The following is a 14,826-nucleotide window of genomic DNA, read 5'->3' as shown; positions in this document are numbered from 1 at the left end:
ACTGCGGAGTCATATAGAAACTTGTGCACATCAGGGAGCCTCTATATTTTCGATCATCTCATTTATCGTAGTTGTTAATTTAGAGGCATTCCCCGTCATTCCCGTATCATATTCTTCATCATGTGTCTACAACAAACAAATGGGGTTAAAAAGCGTTGTATGAATTTCTAGCAAAAACCGAATGAAAAAAAATCAAACATTCATATCTATTCCTAAATTGTTGGATAAGATCATCATCATATGATATCCTTTTAAGAGCAATAACCTACCAACACGCTGATTTCTGCTTTGAATAAAATGTCTTTACCAAAAAATGCATAGTCGCGTCCAACTGACCTATGCAGTACGCATTTCATCCACGGTTACAATTTTCTCTCTTTCATCCCCTTTCATTACAAAAAGAAGATCGTGCAGTGTTTTCTTCGGAGTGGACGGTTTTTGTGTGTAAAAACTGTCAAAATAAAAATTGACTAAAATGCCCTTAGGTTTAGGTATAGGGTTATAGTTGAAAATAATATCTTCCTTTTATATATAAGATGTATTAACAAAAATACATCTAATCTCCCTCACGCCCCGGGGCGGACCCAGGGGCTTTTAGTTGGGGGGCCAAAATATGAAGGTGACTAAAGAGAAGGAATTTTTTTCTTTTTTATGGATTAAAAAGTGTACAAATTTGAATTTTGAAGGGGCCAAAGTCTATAAATTAATAGATAAATACCAAAATGCAATTAAAAAAGTAATAGAATATAGATGAATATTTTTTTCCTGCAAGGGCGGGAGCCCCCCGTAGACCCCACGTACCGTTTTTGTGTGGAAAAACTATCAAAATAAAATTTGACTAAAATGCCCCTTGTTTTAGGTTTAGGGTTATAGTTCGAAATATCTTCCTTTTATATATAAGATGTATTAAAAAAAATACATCTAATCTCCCTCACACCCAAGGGCGGATCTAGGGCTTTTAGTTGGGGGGGCAAAATATGCGGGTGAATAAAGAGAAGGAAAAAAGTATTTTTTTATGAGCTAAAAGTGTACAAATTTTAAATTTTGAGGGGACCAAAGTCTATTAATATAGGTGATTTTCTTTTCTGCAGGGGCGGGAGCCCCCCTAGACAACCCCACCACCCCCCCCCCCCCCCCCCACCCACGTACCGTCTTTGTGTGATAAAATTGTCAAAAGATTAAAATACCCCTAGTTTTAGATTTAGGGTTATAATTCAAAATATCTTTCTTTTATATAAGATGTATGTTTATAAATTACTAGTACGGGAGACGATTTTGAAAAAAAACCAAAAAAAAAAAATATTTTTGATAAAATAATGGAACAAAAAATTTCAAATAGTTCAATACAAATTGATATAATTTTTTAAATGAGGCAACTACAACACAACTTTGTATGTCCTTATATCGTCAAATCTTAATACGTAAAAGGGCCCATTTTAGATAACCCTTGGAGTGGGGTTATTTATATGAATGGTGCAAAGATAATTTTTCTCAACAAGAATGGTGTAGTTTTTTCTTTTTTGAATCACAGAAGTGGCGTAAATCACCACATTCAGAAGCAATTTCTGGGTTTCTCTGACCGATCAAATCAACCGCTGCCAAAAGAGTATTTTCATTGCAAACCTTGTCGGTCTAGAACAAGGAAAAGAGTACCCCCTATTTACAATACAACGTTTACGAAAATCACGAAAGCCTAGTTTATCTAATAAAATTAAATGTCTAATAAAACTAGGGAGATCTCTAATAGAACTATACTGAATCTTCAATTTATGGCCATGAGCCGATTTGGCTAGCCTGTCAGTCGGACGATTTCCTTCCCGATAAATATGAACCACTCTTCTATTCGCCGAAAGGAGTCTGCGAATGCACCGGATAACATAATTTAATTCCCAAGCAACAACCATATTTTGATAAATCGTGTGGAACTAGTTTTGCATCGAATCCTTTCTCTAGAGAAATATGAATCCCATCTAAAATTGATGCAGATTCTGCAGAAAGATGAAAACCATGCCCATAAAAGTAAGAAAAACCATGAAGAAAGTGTCCATCGCGAGTCCTCAATATATATACCTCCGCCCGAGCACTCATTTCCATGCTGATATCCGTTCACGTTTGATTTGAACTTGAGGTGATGCTGACGGAGTCCATTGGATCCAAAATGCCCTTTCCTTAACATGCAAATTAAGGGATTGCATGATAGCTTTCCCCAGGTTTGACGACGAAGATTTGATCACCAAGGGAATGATATATATTCGTGATGATGATAGTCATGGTATTCATCGGAATATCCTCGAAAATGGATCGACATCGATTCTTCCAAATTTCCCAGCAACCAAACATTAAGATGCCAAGTGCCATTAAACCCTCTTGCGAACTGATCCTAAAACCAGCCGTCCAAGCTTTGAGTAGATGCGTCAAAGATTTGTTGGTGCTCCAGGGATAGATAAATTTTATACTCCAGAGGTTGTAGCTTAGCTTCTTTGAATTGCATGGTTTGGTGTTCATCAAGAATCCCATCTTGAAACCATCTGTCTCGCGAGAAGTCAACATGACCCTTGCCCACAATCCAACAACTATTATTCTCCAATAATATTTGCAAGTGTTTATGAAGCTCCCGCCAAAGAAGAGATAAATGCAGCGGAGGTCCTTTTCTGAAATTATCGCCATGCAATATTTCCACAAGGAAAGAGTTTGTTTAAACATCGGAGGAGAGAGTATGATTAGGCGGATATAAAGGACCGATTTGATCAGTGTGATGCGACCACCAAATGATAGTAATTTCGATTGCCATGCAACCAGCCGATTCTGTAAATATTGTATAAGATAATCAAAGTGTTGCACCAAGAACCGACCTTTGTAGATGGGAACCTCATGATATTTTAATGACAGCAAATTATGAGAACATCCACTCCAATCTTTGAGCTGAGGGATTTTAGTCGCCTGAATTCTCTTGGAGGTGTAAAAGACACTTTTTTCAAAAGTAATCAGCTGGCCCGAGGACTCCTCGTATTTTAAACATTCTTCGAAGATTCTTAACCGAAGACTTGCTTGCACCCATTGGTGAATAAAACATGTTGTCTGCATAAAAGAGATGGGATATATATATATATATATATATATATATATATATATATATATATATCTATCTATATATATATATATATATATATATATATATATATATATATATATATATATATATATATATATATATATATATATATATATATATATATATATATATATATATATATATATATATATATATATATGGAGCGAGCCCCGTCTAACTTTATACTTATTCATTCGATTTTGCTCCTCCAGTCGTTTGATGATGAGGGTTAAGATCTGTTGAGCAATGATGAACATTGGAGATAGAGGGTCGCCTTGTCTGACCTCTCTAGAGGATTTGAAATGGCCAAACGATTCTCCATTACTTAAAAGCGAATACCAAATATTGGAGAAGGATCGTTACATAAGATCGCATACTTGGTTAGAAAATCCCAGAACTTGCATTGCTTTAAGCAGAAACCGCCATTCAAGTCTATCATATGCGTTAGCCATATCGAACCTAAGAATTAAATTCCCACCTTCAATTTTCCTGTCAATATTTGCGACTAATTCTTGAGCAATAGCAATCGATTCGTGAATACTTCCGCCTTTAATAAAAACTCGTTTGCTCTTCAGATATGATCACTGGAAGAATCTCGCTCATCCGAGTGGCTATAAATGGAGATAACTTTATGAACTAAATTACCCAAAGTAATAGGGCGAAAATGCTGTAAAGATTACGGGTTATGAATATTTGGGATAAGGACCAAAAGAGTGGTAGTCATGCCCTTTTAGGGAATATTTTCAGAATTCCAGCAACTGTCTGATGCACTGTCTCAACAGTTGTCTGAACTCCCCCTGCACTCCTGCACTGTTTCAGCAACTGTTAGATGCACTGTAGCAACAGTTGTCGGAACTCCCCTCTGTTCATGCCATCGTTACTGTTCTTTTCTCCCCCTTTCTGGGCAATCACCATGCATAGATAAATCAACATGGGCTAATGATCTTGATGTTTCGAGCAATCTGTTCAAAACTTAACAAAAAGATCAAACGAAGAGAGAATTTTGAAAGTAAGTAAGAAGAATCACCATACATGACGTGCACACAAAATCACAAACTCACAAACTCAATACCACACGATAATTGCAATGCGAAAATCAAAGGATAGTGATATCAAATCCAACATTAAATAACAAGGACTACAGACTTTGCCAAACTTCATACGAAACGAGGAAATGTGAGGAGTAAGCTCAATAGATCCGGCTGCAGCAAAAAAAATAAATTTAACAGGCACAAAAACAAAAATCCCGTCTCTCTCTCTCTCTCTCTTTTTTCTTTTTTTTTTTTTTTATTTTTTTTAAATGCCTAATGCAAGACAAGAAGTAAACATGAGAAATAAACATGAGTGAAGAGACATATGTGAATAGGTGTTGAGTGTAAATTTTACGCTCAATACGTTTACTTTACGTGGATCTTTTGTTTAGATTTAATTATATTTGTGATTTTAATTGATTGATTTTGTGTTTTATAGGTGAAAACGAGAATTAGGTGTCCATGAAGGAAAAAAGATCAAAAAGAAAGGAAAATGTTGCAAATAAGGAAATAAATCAAATTGGAAGAAGGAATCTCGCCACAACTTTGGCAGTGTCCACCATTTCGAGCATATCTCTCTCATACGAACTCCAAATCATCTGATTTTGGCGGCATTGGAAAGCTAATTTCAAGGGCTACAATTATTATGTGCGCAACATTCCAAAATTCGGACTCCAACATGGCGAAAATCAAAGAACAAGTCCTGATGGGGGAAAAGTGGCGGAAATTGATTCCTATTAGGTTTCCACTGCTTCCTTATCAAGAAAAGCCTATAAAAACAACAAGTCTCTGCACCATAAGGAGGAAATCATACACCACACAACTCGAGGAACGAAGATCAACGAAGACTCAAGCACAATTTTTCTTATTTAATTTATTTCTTTTATTTTCTTTATCATAAGAATCACGAGTAGCTAAGTCTTTAGTTTCTAGGATTTTATTTGGAACCCTATGTGGGATTTATGAACCCAATTCTATGATTTTATGCAAGTTTTAATTCCAGATTATTTCTTCTACTTGTTTTATTAAGTGCATGAACTTGATCAACTTATGTGCTTTTATGTTATTGTTAATCGCATGAATCGGAAGATCGGGTTAATATTTAGAACTGTGGTAGAAGAACCTTTGTGGTATTAACATAGGAATATAGTTAATCTCTTAGGTAGCCATTATTGAGATTTGTGCTTAATGCTGTGTTCTAGAATTAATTGCATAGGAATATAGTAATTGAATCTAGGGTATTAGAATCGTAATACACGCGGAAGCGGGTTACGATTATTTTAGCATCTCAGGTTAATAATCCGGGTTAATTGCTTGCAAAACTGAAGGAAGTGGGGGAAATAATAATCACATAGGGGGAAGAATAAAATCCTAGGCTTGTTTAATCTGATTAAACCTTCGTTTTTAATTGCTTTCGTGCTCTAGTCTTTTTAATTTGCTTTTTAATTTATTTTAGTTAATTCTCTCTAAAGTCGACTGTATAGGGTGGGCTTGATAATAATTGGTAGAATTTAGCGTCTAGGATTAAATAATAAAATTATCCCCGCGGGTTCGATATCCGGACTTTTAGCCCATTATATTACTTGTACGATACATGCACTTGCGTGTAGGTTTTCGGCCAACAAGTTTTTGGCGCCGTTGCCGGGGAATATTTTAATTATTTATTTTATTCTAGCTCTAAATTTGAACAATTTTCACGATTCACCCAAATTAATTTTTATCTTTTATTTTTTTTATCTTTGGTTACAATTTTTGCGCACTTCAAACGGGATATGAATGGCTTCCGTCTGGCGAATACCTCCAAAATACCTATGATATGCCGTCACTTTGTTCAGTATGTGGTGGAGATCATTACACTAACCAATGTTGGTATGCACCGAAAACGAATAATTTCATAGATAACACCAACGACGGTTATTGGAACACATACACCAACATGCCACGAGAACCCACTGTTCAGGAGTGTTATTTGAATTCCGTCCTTGAAGAATTTATGAAATCCACTCAAGCATCTATCCGAAGGCTGGAGATACAGTTAGAAGAATTCAAGCGCCACAGGTCTCTCGAAAATATTTCAGACAATATCGAGAATGTTTGCAACAAAGAAAATCTCTCTGAAACTTGTAGTGAGAAAAATCCATTAGACCTAGAAAATAGTGTCGATGAGAGGAAAAAAGAAATTACGAAGACGCTTAAGGATGATGAATCTGACAATGCAATCGAGCTCAACTCCAAAGATGTCTCGGAACAAGAGAAGAAGGAGATGGATGTGGTTAGTGCAAATATTCAAATTGAGGATATTATTGTTGTTCATGACGTGGCTTTAAAGGCATCAATAGAGGTTGATGAGAAGACGAATGTGTTTGAAGTGGAGGTTATACGCGGACGTGAGGTTTTTGTGTACCAATTTGAGGGAGCGGGTGATGAAGATCCCATCTTGGCTTCGTACCGATTGATTACAACCAAGAAAGATTACAAGCTAAAGTGGACCATGACATATTGCAATTATATCCCTGTATCGGTTGCAATTGAAGGGAAAAAGCTCATGGATGGATGCGCAATCTACAAGGCTTTGGATTGGACATAACAATTTCAAGAAGCAAAGTCCGGCTGAAGACTTAAAATTTAGCGCTTCTCGGGAGGCAACCCGAGCATTTATCGTTTTTTCTCATATGTTTTCGTATTTTTAGTTGTTTTTAATTTTCTTAAAATATATATAAGCGTGCAATCTAATAATTTAATCATGTTTGAATTTTTAGGTCGAAAAACGGACACAAAAAGCCCAGACGGCCGTCCGGAGAAGTTACGACGAGTTGTGAACCTACTGTTTGTGGGACGGCCGTCCAAAAAACAGTGCAAAATGTGGGACGGCCGTCCGGAACACCCCTGGATTTTTTTTTTTTTTTTTTTTTTCGGAAAAAAAAAAGAAAAAAAAAAAGGTGTTTGCTTGAAAGAGGAAGAGATGGAGGGGTGCAACACGTGAAGGACGTTTCGACTAATCAAGGTGTATTCTATCCTTAAACTTCGTTTTAATTACATTGAGGATAATGTAAATTTTAAGTTTGGGGGTGGAAAAACACATTTTATGTGCTTTATATATTTTAGATTGCATGCTTTTGGATTTTTCTTTTTCTTTTTAGTCGTTTTCGTTTATTTATTGTTTTCTTAAAAAAAAAAATTTGCTTGAGTCGAACGCATCGATGAGTTATGATGATGAGAGATGATCAATGTTTGATGATGAATTGCTTGTTTCGTGTGATAAGGATTAGATGTTTGTTTAGCTTTCGATTCAATGGAACTTAGAAGCGAATTATTTCTAGGAATCACATTTTGTGCATTGCTTTGGTTGACTGTTTTGTATTTTAAATTTGGAATTAATTTGTGCTAGATCATGCTATGTTCGGTTTTAAAACTCAACTTAGTAAATTTATGATACGAAGTATTGAGTAGTGAGTGATTTGGGATATGATTTGGGCTTTCTTTGAACCGTTTGAGCCTTTCAAGCCGACTTTTTTATCGAAATTATCCTTAGAACCTTGATTTGAGCCTCGGAGAAAAGGTGTTATTTCTTTTAGCCAATGTGTATAAGGTAGAAAAGTGGAGATTTTTGAAAAATTGCCCCTTGGAGTTCGGTCGAAATTTTTTATAAGATCTCTCTTCTTCTTAAAAAAAAAAAAAGAAAAAAGACGAAGAAGTATATAGGCTTCTATATGCAAAAGTGGAGACTTTTGAACTTTTGAGAATCGAGTTTATTAAAGTCCTTAGAGGTGAATTCATTGTTTCAAACGCCTCTCAATTCAAGAATAATAGCCACATATACACATATTTCCTACCTCGAACCAAAGAGCCTAACAATTGGAAGCCACAAAGCCCCAATGATCCCAATAGCTTAACGTTTGATATTAGTAGAGTAGAATAATTTGGTGAGTATTTGGAGTCAAACATATGCATGTAAGCATAAATTTTTTCTATCTTTAATTTACAAATATTGGATGCTTGAAGCAATTGCATGATTTGTGGTTTTTGGCTATGGTAAGTGACTAAGTGCTTTTGAATTTTGAGCTTGCGAATGCCAAAGAATTTTCATTATAATTACAAGTTCTGAAAACGTGAAGTTGATCATTAATCTATGTGATGAGATGCGGTAGTTGAGTTACTTGCTTACGATTAGATTTTGCTTGAGGACAAGCAAAAGTTCAAGTTTGGGGGTGTGTTGAGTGTAAATTTTACGTTCAATACGTTTACTCTTTACGTGGATCTTTTGTTTAGATTTAATTATATTTATGCTTTTAATTGATTGATTTTGTGTTTTATAGGTAAAAACGAGAATTAGGTGTCCATGAAGGAAAAAAGATCAAAAAGAAAGGAAAAAGTTGCAAATAAGCAAATAAATCAAATTGGAAGAAGGAATCTCGCCACAACTTTGGCAGTGTCCACCATTTTGAGTAGGGCTGAAAGTCGGAAGGATCGGATCAAAATTAGCCTTTTCGGAATATTTCCAAAAAAATTCGGAAGTACAAAATCAATTCCAATTCCAATTCCAAAATTTTCGGAATCTAAAAATTCATTCCAATTCCAAAAGGCCCGGAAATTTCGGAATTTCAGATTTTTTTTGGAAATGACATAAGTATTAAAATTTCGAAACTTCGCTGAAAATTTCATAATTTGCTAAAAATAAAAACATCCACGTCGATAAAAATAACTACTAAATTTCAATTCAAAAAATAAATAAAAATAAACGACATCGTAATATCCAATAAAACTTCTAGCAAAAATTAAATAAACTCTTTGGCTTTGCACAAGAAATAATAAACGTAAAACTAGGGTTTTACATAAAATAAACTAGGGCTTTTTTAGGTGACATGGCCCATAAAGAATAAATACAACTAAATAATGTAAAATAAGTATAATATATATATATATATATATATTACTCAAAGATGTATTTTTTGGAAAAAAATCGGAATTTTTTCGGAATTAATTTCGGAAATAATCGGATCGGAAATCGGAAATTCCAATTTTTTTTATATAATTCCAATTCCAATCCAAAAAAATCGGAAAAAATCGGAAATCGGAATTTCGGAATTCAGAATGAAAAAAATTGTTCCAAAATCGGAACTTTTCGGATCGGAACCGGCGGAAATCGGTATTTCCGTTCCAACTTTCACCCCTAATTTTGAGCATATCTCTCTCATACGAACTCCAAATCATCTGATTTTGGCCATTGGAAAGCTAATTTCAAGGGCTACAATTCTTATGTACGCAACATTCCAAAATCCAGACTCCAACATGGCGAAAATCGAAGAACAAGTCCTGATGGGGGAAAGTGGCGGAAATTGATTCCTATTAGGTTTCCACTACTTCCTTATCAAGAAAAGCCTATAAAAGCAACAAGTCTCTACACCATAAGGAGGAAATTATACACCACAAAACTCGAGGAACGAAGATCAACGAAGACGCAAGCATAGTTTTTCTTATTTAATTTATTTCTTTTATTTTCTTTATCATAAGAATCACGAGTAGCTAAGTCTTTAGTTTCTAGGATTTTATTTGGAACCCTATGTGGGATTTATGAACCCAATTCTATGATTTTATGCAAGTTTTAATTCCGGATTATTTCTTCTACTTGTTTTATTAAGTGCATGAACTTGATCAACTTATGTGCTTTTATGTTATTGTTAATCGCATGAATCGGAAGATCGGGTTAATAATTAGAACTGTGGTAGAAGAACCTTTGTGGTATTAACATAGGAATATAGTTAATCTCTTAGGTAGCCATTATTGAGATTTGTGCTTAATGCTGTGTTCTAGAATTAATTGCGTAGGAATATAATAATTGAATCTAGGGTATTAGAATCGTAATACACGCGGAAGCGGGTTACGATTATTTTAGCATCTCAGGTTAATAATCCGGGTTAATTGCTTGCATAATTGAAGGAATTGGGGGAAATAATCAGCACATAGGGGGAAGAATAAAATCCTAGGCTTGTTCAATCTGATTAAACCTTCATTTTTAATTGCTTCCGTGCTCTAGTCTTTTTAATTTGCGTTTTAATTTATTTTAGTTAATTGTCTCTAAAGTCGACTGTATAGGGTGAGCTTGATAATAATTTGTAGAATTTAGCGTCTAGGATTAAATAATTAAATATTCCATGTGGGTTCGATATCTGGACTTTTAGTCCATTATATTACTTTTACGTACGTGCACTTGCGTGTAGGTTTTCGGTCAACAATAGGATATTGCATGGACAAACAAAACATATGGGATTTATCTTTATATTCACGATAAGCGCAATCCCCAAAAATCCGACTGCCAATGCAACCAATAAACTTAATAATCTCAAGTCAAACACAAAGATGCTCTTATTAGGTAGCGTACACACACGTCTAATGGTAGCTGTTTCCCACGAAAAACTGAGCAATTAAAAGGAACGAGATTATGGTGGTCGTGCAATGTGTAGTCCCCTGGGCTTTCTAATTGAGCTTTGTAGTAAGTGTTCGGTCAAGTGGTTTACTGGCTCGACTCAACTAGGCTTCGAACTATTCACTGACCATATATATAATTTATATTGGCCGTGCAATGTGTAGTCCCCTGGGCTTTCTAATTGAGCCTTGTAGCGAGCTTTCGGGAGATGGAGAAGAAGAGAAGAAGATGGAGAGAGCGTGTTTTTATGAAGATTTGTTCAGGAGAAATTTTTGGAATATCTTCAGCGTAATTGCAGTGGTTTAGGAAGATAGTTAACTTCTATGAATGTATCTATTTTCTCGTAAGATTGGGGGGGTCTTTTTCTCACACAAAATATGAGGGTACACATGGTAAATCACTAATTGAGGGGGTTTGCCTTATTAAAATTAAATGGGGGTGGTTAGTCCTAATATTTTTCTTACTGAGGGGTTTATATCTCATTAACCCTTATTTTTAAATATCTTTTTATATATGTGTTGAGTATTTATAAATAATATGTAGAAATATATTTATATTAAATTTTAAAAACCGATTTATTTTCAATTTATCACCGATTAATCATCGCCGCACCAGTTTATCATGAGTCGGGGTCTGACCGCCTCCGACCCGATTACCGCTTTTTACAACTTTGCCTTTAACCTATAAAAGTATTTTTGAGAGAGGACTAGCTAATTTTCTCTTAAAAAATTGTGGTATTTCGGAAATTGGAGTTTTTGGGAAATTGGGGGGTTTTGGAAAAAAACGACAAACGGTGGGTTGAAATTCATCGATTAGAAAAAAATGTGTATCCTACTTATATATATAATATTGCATTATTTTAGGGACCCCTTATTTGAAAATTATATATAACTAACCACCAAGAGGATTACATCCTGGTGCAAACCCCTTCTTTTTTGATAATTTGAAATACTCCCCTGGCCAATTTGAAGTATCTAAACATTAAATTAGTTTTAAACCCTATCCAACTCACAGTCGTCTCTCTTCTCCTCTCTCAACTCTCACATTCAAATCCGGCCCCCCATGATCTCCAACCGGCGATGTTGCTTCCCGGAGTCATGACTCTCTACGCTGTGGTTGGAATTCGATGGTTTAGCTACTGTTGGATTCCCCTCGTCGAGCTCTTTCTTTTTGTGGTGGTTTCATTCAGTTTGGAGCGTTGCATCTGTTTCTACAATCTACAAACACTTTACAGTCCGCGCATATTTCAACGACGGTGGGTCTTGCCGGTGGAGTAATTTGTGTTCCGGCAATTGGAATTTGACGGGTTACCCACCGTTGGATTCCTCTCGTCGAGATTTATTTTTTTAAGGTAATTTTGTTCAAATTCTTATGGTCTAAAATTTGTAGCATTTCGCTGCTATGGCCTCTCTCTCTCTATCGCTTAATCTCTTAGTGTTTGTTGATTTTTGAGTGTTTTGATGTTTCTTCATTTTTTGTTGATTTGCACTAAAATAATTTTTTTTTGTTGATTTTGCAATTGTTGAAAGACATTGATCCTCTGCTTGAAGGCGTCAAAAAATTTGGTTGAAGTTACATCGGCTTCAAGTTACAGTGTTCTACAGACTGTATACATTGTTGTACATCATTATACATTACTAGTTACATATAGTAACATGTAGTTACATATGCATATATTTGTTTATTTTTTATTTGTATTTGTTGGTTATGAGGTGATTTATAATAAAAAAAAATTGAAATTGTAAATTTTTGTTGTTGGGGTTTATCAATTTGTTTTGTATGAACTAATACCCGTGTGTACATAATTGGTCGACTAAAATTTTGGTTAAAAAAAAAGAACATAACTACGAATTACTATAGTTTACTACAATTACATGCAGTTATTTTCAGTACAGTAAACATAACGATTTAAAAAAAGAATAATTATAAAGTATATAAATAATAAATAATAAATTAAAAAAACAAAGTTTAAAAAAAAAATAGAAAAAAAACACTAAATGCAGGACTAGAAATATTAAATGCTGTTTGGCCGAATTTTTTTATAAGAAGAGTATACTGTATAGTACTTTCTTCTGATGAGAAGTATCACAAGGATAATTTCCCCCTGAGTTTATCCCTAGTTTATTAGGCATCTAGGGCTATATAAAATATATAGATATAAAATATAATTACGAACAAGAGAGAAAGAGATGGCTTGCCGTGGATCAGGCGACGGCGCGAAACTATCGAAAGTAGAGGAATTGGAGTTGAAATGGAAATTGGAATCGGCAAGGCAGGAGCGCAAGCTTGAAATCATAGAGATACACAGACAAGTCGAACAATTGAACAAGGAAACCCAATCGAAATCGAAATCGGAGAAGAGCAAGCTACGTATTCAAAAAATAGTCAGACAAGTCAAGAAATTGTGCCGTGATGAATCTGTGAATTATCGACCTTCGCCCAAGCCCACCGATTTAAGGATCAACAAGCACACCGTTTACCTATACATGTTCGGCGTATGTTCCCTTTCCTTTTTCCTTCTTTTTTTCTTTTTTTCTTTTTCCAATTAGTTTGGATTTATCCTAAAAATTAAATGCAGAGGCCCATGGCTAGGCTCATCTACGACCGAGATTTCACCGGCTATAATGATCCCTCAGCCGTCCAAGGTTTCATAGTTTATGTTCAAATTGCAATCAACGCCTTCAACAAAACACACGTATGTTTTTTTTTTTCTTTTTTTTTTTGTTTTTGTAAGGAGGATAACTTGCTAATTATGTGTTTTGTGTGTTAGTCGAGTGATTACAAGTTCGTGGAAGTGGTGAGACTATTCAGGAGTCTACCCATCGCTTACAATTACTCATTGTATTTCGTCTTTACCGCCAAACTCGATGATGCTGATGATGATGCCAAAACTTTACAAGCAGTCCTCAGATTTGCAACCGAGGAAATTCATGTTTTGTTAGTTGATTTCGTCGATCCATGTTCGATTCCACGCCTTGCTATTTAGCTGCTGCTGCTGCCGGTAATTTTTTTTATTTTTCCAATTCAAGATTTACTGTATTTTTGTTTTCTTGATTATGCTGCTATATGTTTAATAATGTTGTTAGCTTCCACTGTTCGGTGTTTCATTTAATTGTGGGTGTACTTGCTACATGTTGATCACTGAGAATCTGCATGTTTAAATTTTCAAAAGATGCTAGATACAAAAATCGAGTTAGTGAACTACTATTCTTCTTTCTCTCTGCTATGTTAATAGTGTCTACAGCCGGTCCCAGCTGTTGAATGGTCACTTCAACCAAAAGTTTAAACTGTTAGTCAAATGTATCATTTAATATCAATATCTACAATATGTCCCCTCAAGTGTAGACGAATTACATTTGTACCCTTGCACTTGAAATATTTGAAACATTTTGTTTTTTCCGAGAGTTGCAAGGGAAAAACAAAAATTTGATCCCGCGTTGTCATATATATTTTCATCCATCATAAACGTGTATAGTATTTAGTCAACAGTGAAGTTTCAATCTCGTTCTGGCAATCCATAGCTTCTGGTTTTTGATATTCAGTGGGTCTTGAACAGTGGATCTCGACTTCTTTGACTCATTCTAGTGTGTTTTTTTATATTCTATCAGCGAAAAAAGGAAGTTGATTTTCACACCTCCCGCATGCATCATTGAATCATTGTTTTTTCCTATTTCTTTCTACGACTTGGTACAACTTATGTTTACGTTAGTGAGATGTTGATGAATTATTTCTTGAGTAGTCGGGATTTTCTGTTGGACTTTTAGTAAAGTGGAAGTTATCAATTTGTGTTGTTCTTTTTCCCGATAATCTATTGAATGTTTAGGCGATTGCAATTTGTCTCTGAAGTATGTGCATCTTCTCAGTTGTGATATGTAAACTTGTGCTACAACAGCTTTCTATTGTATGCTTTTTTCACTACATTTTAACACCTGGGATTTTTCCGATTTTCCCATTTGCAGGTAATTCCAAAGTTAGAGAAGCTATAGGCTTATGGTATTCAATTTCGTGTTTTTCTTCATGTTTATTAATGGATTGTAAACTACCTTTATTTTGTGCATTTAGAATCTCCTTTTTATTTGCGAAAAATATCATGGGCAGTGTGGAGCTATGGTAAACGTATAATACATTGCATAGACATCACCGATTGATTGTGCCATCCATAATTACTGTGATAGCTAAGATTGTCATCCAAACGCTTAACGAAGATATCTAAAATGTGATCTGATAGAAGATATCTTGAAAGCTTAAAATACTCGTGG

General features: G+C 35.0%; 1 protein-coding gene across 1 annotated transcript; it reads left to right on the top strand.

The window, feature by feature from the left end:
- Positions 1-12,624: 12,624 nt before the first annotated feature.
- Positions 12,625-14,730, top strand: LOC105974877 (uncharacterized). The gene is made up of 4 exons (XM_013000035.2): positions 12,625-13,062; positions 13,146-13,262; positions 13,338-13,568; positions 14,527-14,730. Exons 1-3 carry the CDS (start codon positions 12,757-12,759, stop codon positions 13,551-13,553), a joined length of 639 nt encoding a protein of 212 aa, XP_012855489.2. The 5' UTR covers positions 12,625-12,756; the 3' UTR covers positions 13,554-13,568; positions 14,527-14,730.
- Positions 14,731-14,826: the final 96 nt, after the last annotated feature.

Source organism: Erythranthe guttata, chromosome 6 (genome assembly GCF_056151865.1).
Source record: "Erythranthe guttata isolate IM_541 chromosome 6, IM_541, whole genome shotgun sequence".
NCBI classification, from domain to species: Eukaryota; Viridiplantae; Streptophyta; class Magnoliopsida; order Lamiales; family Phrymaceae; genus Erythranthe; species Erythranthe guttata.
This window is presented reverse-complemented; position numbering and strand designations above follow the sequence as displayed.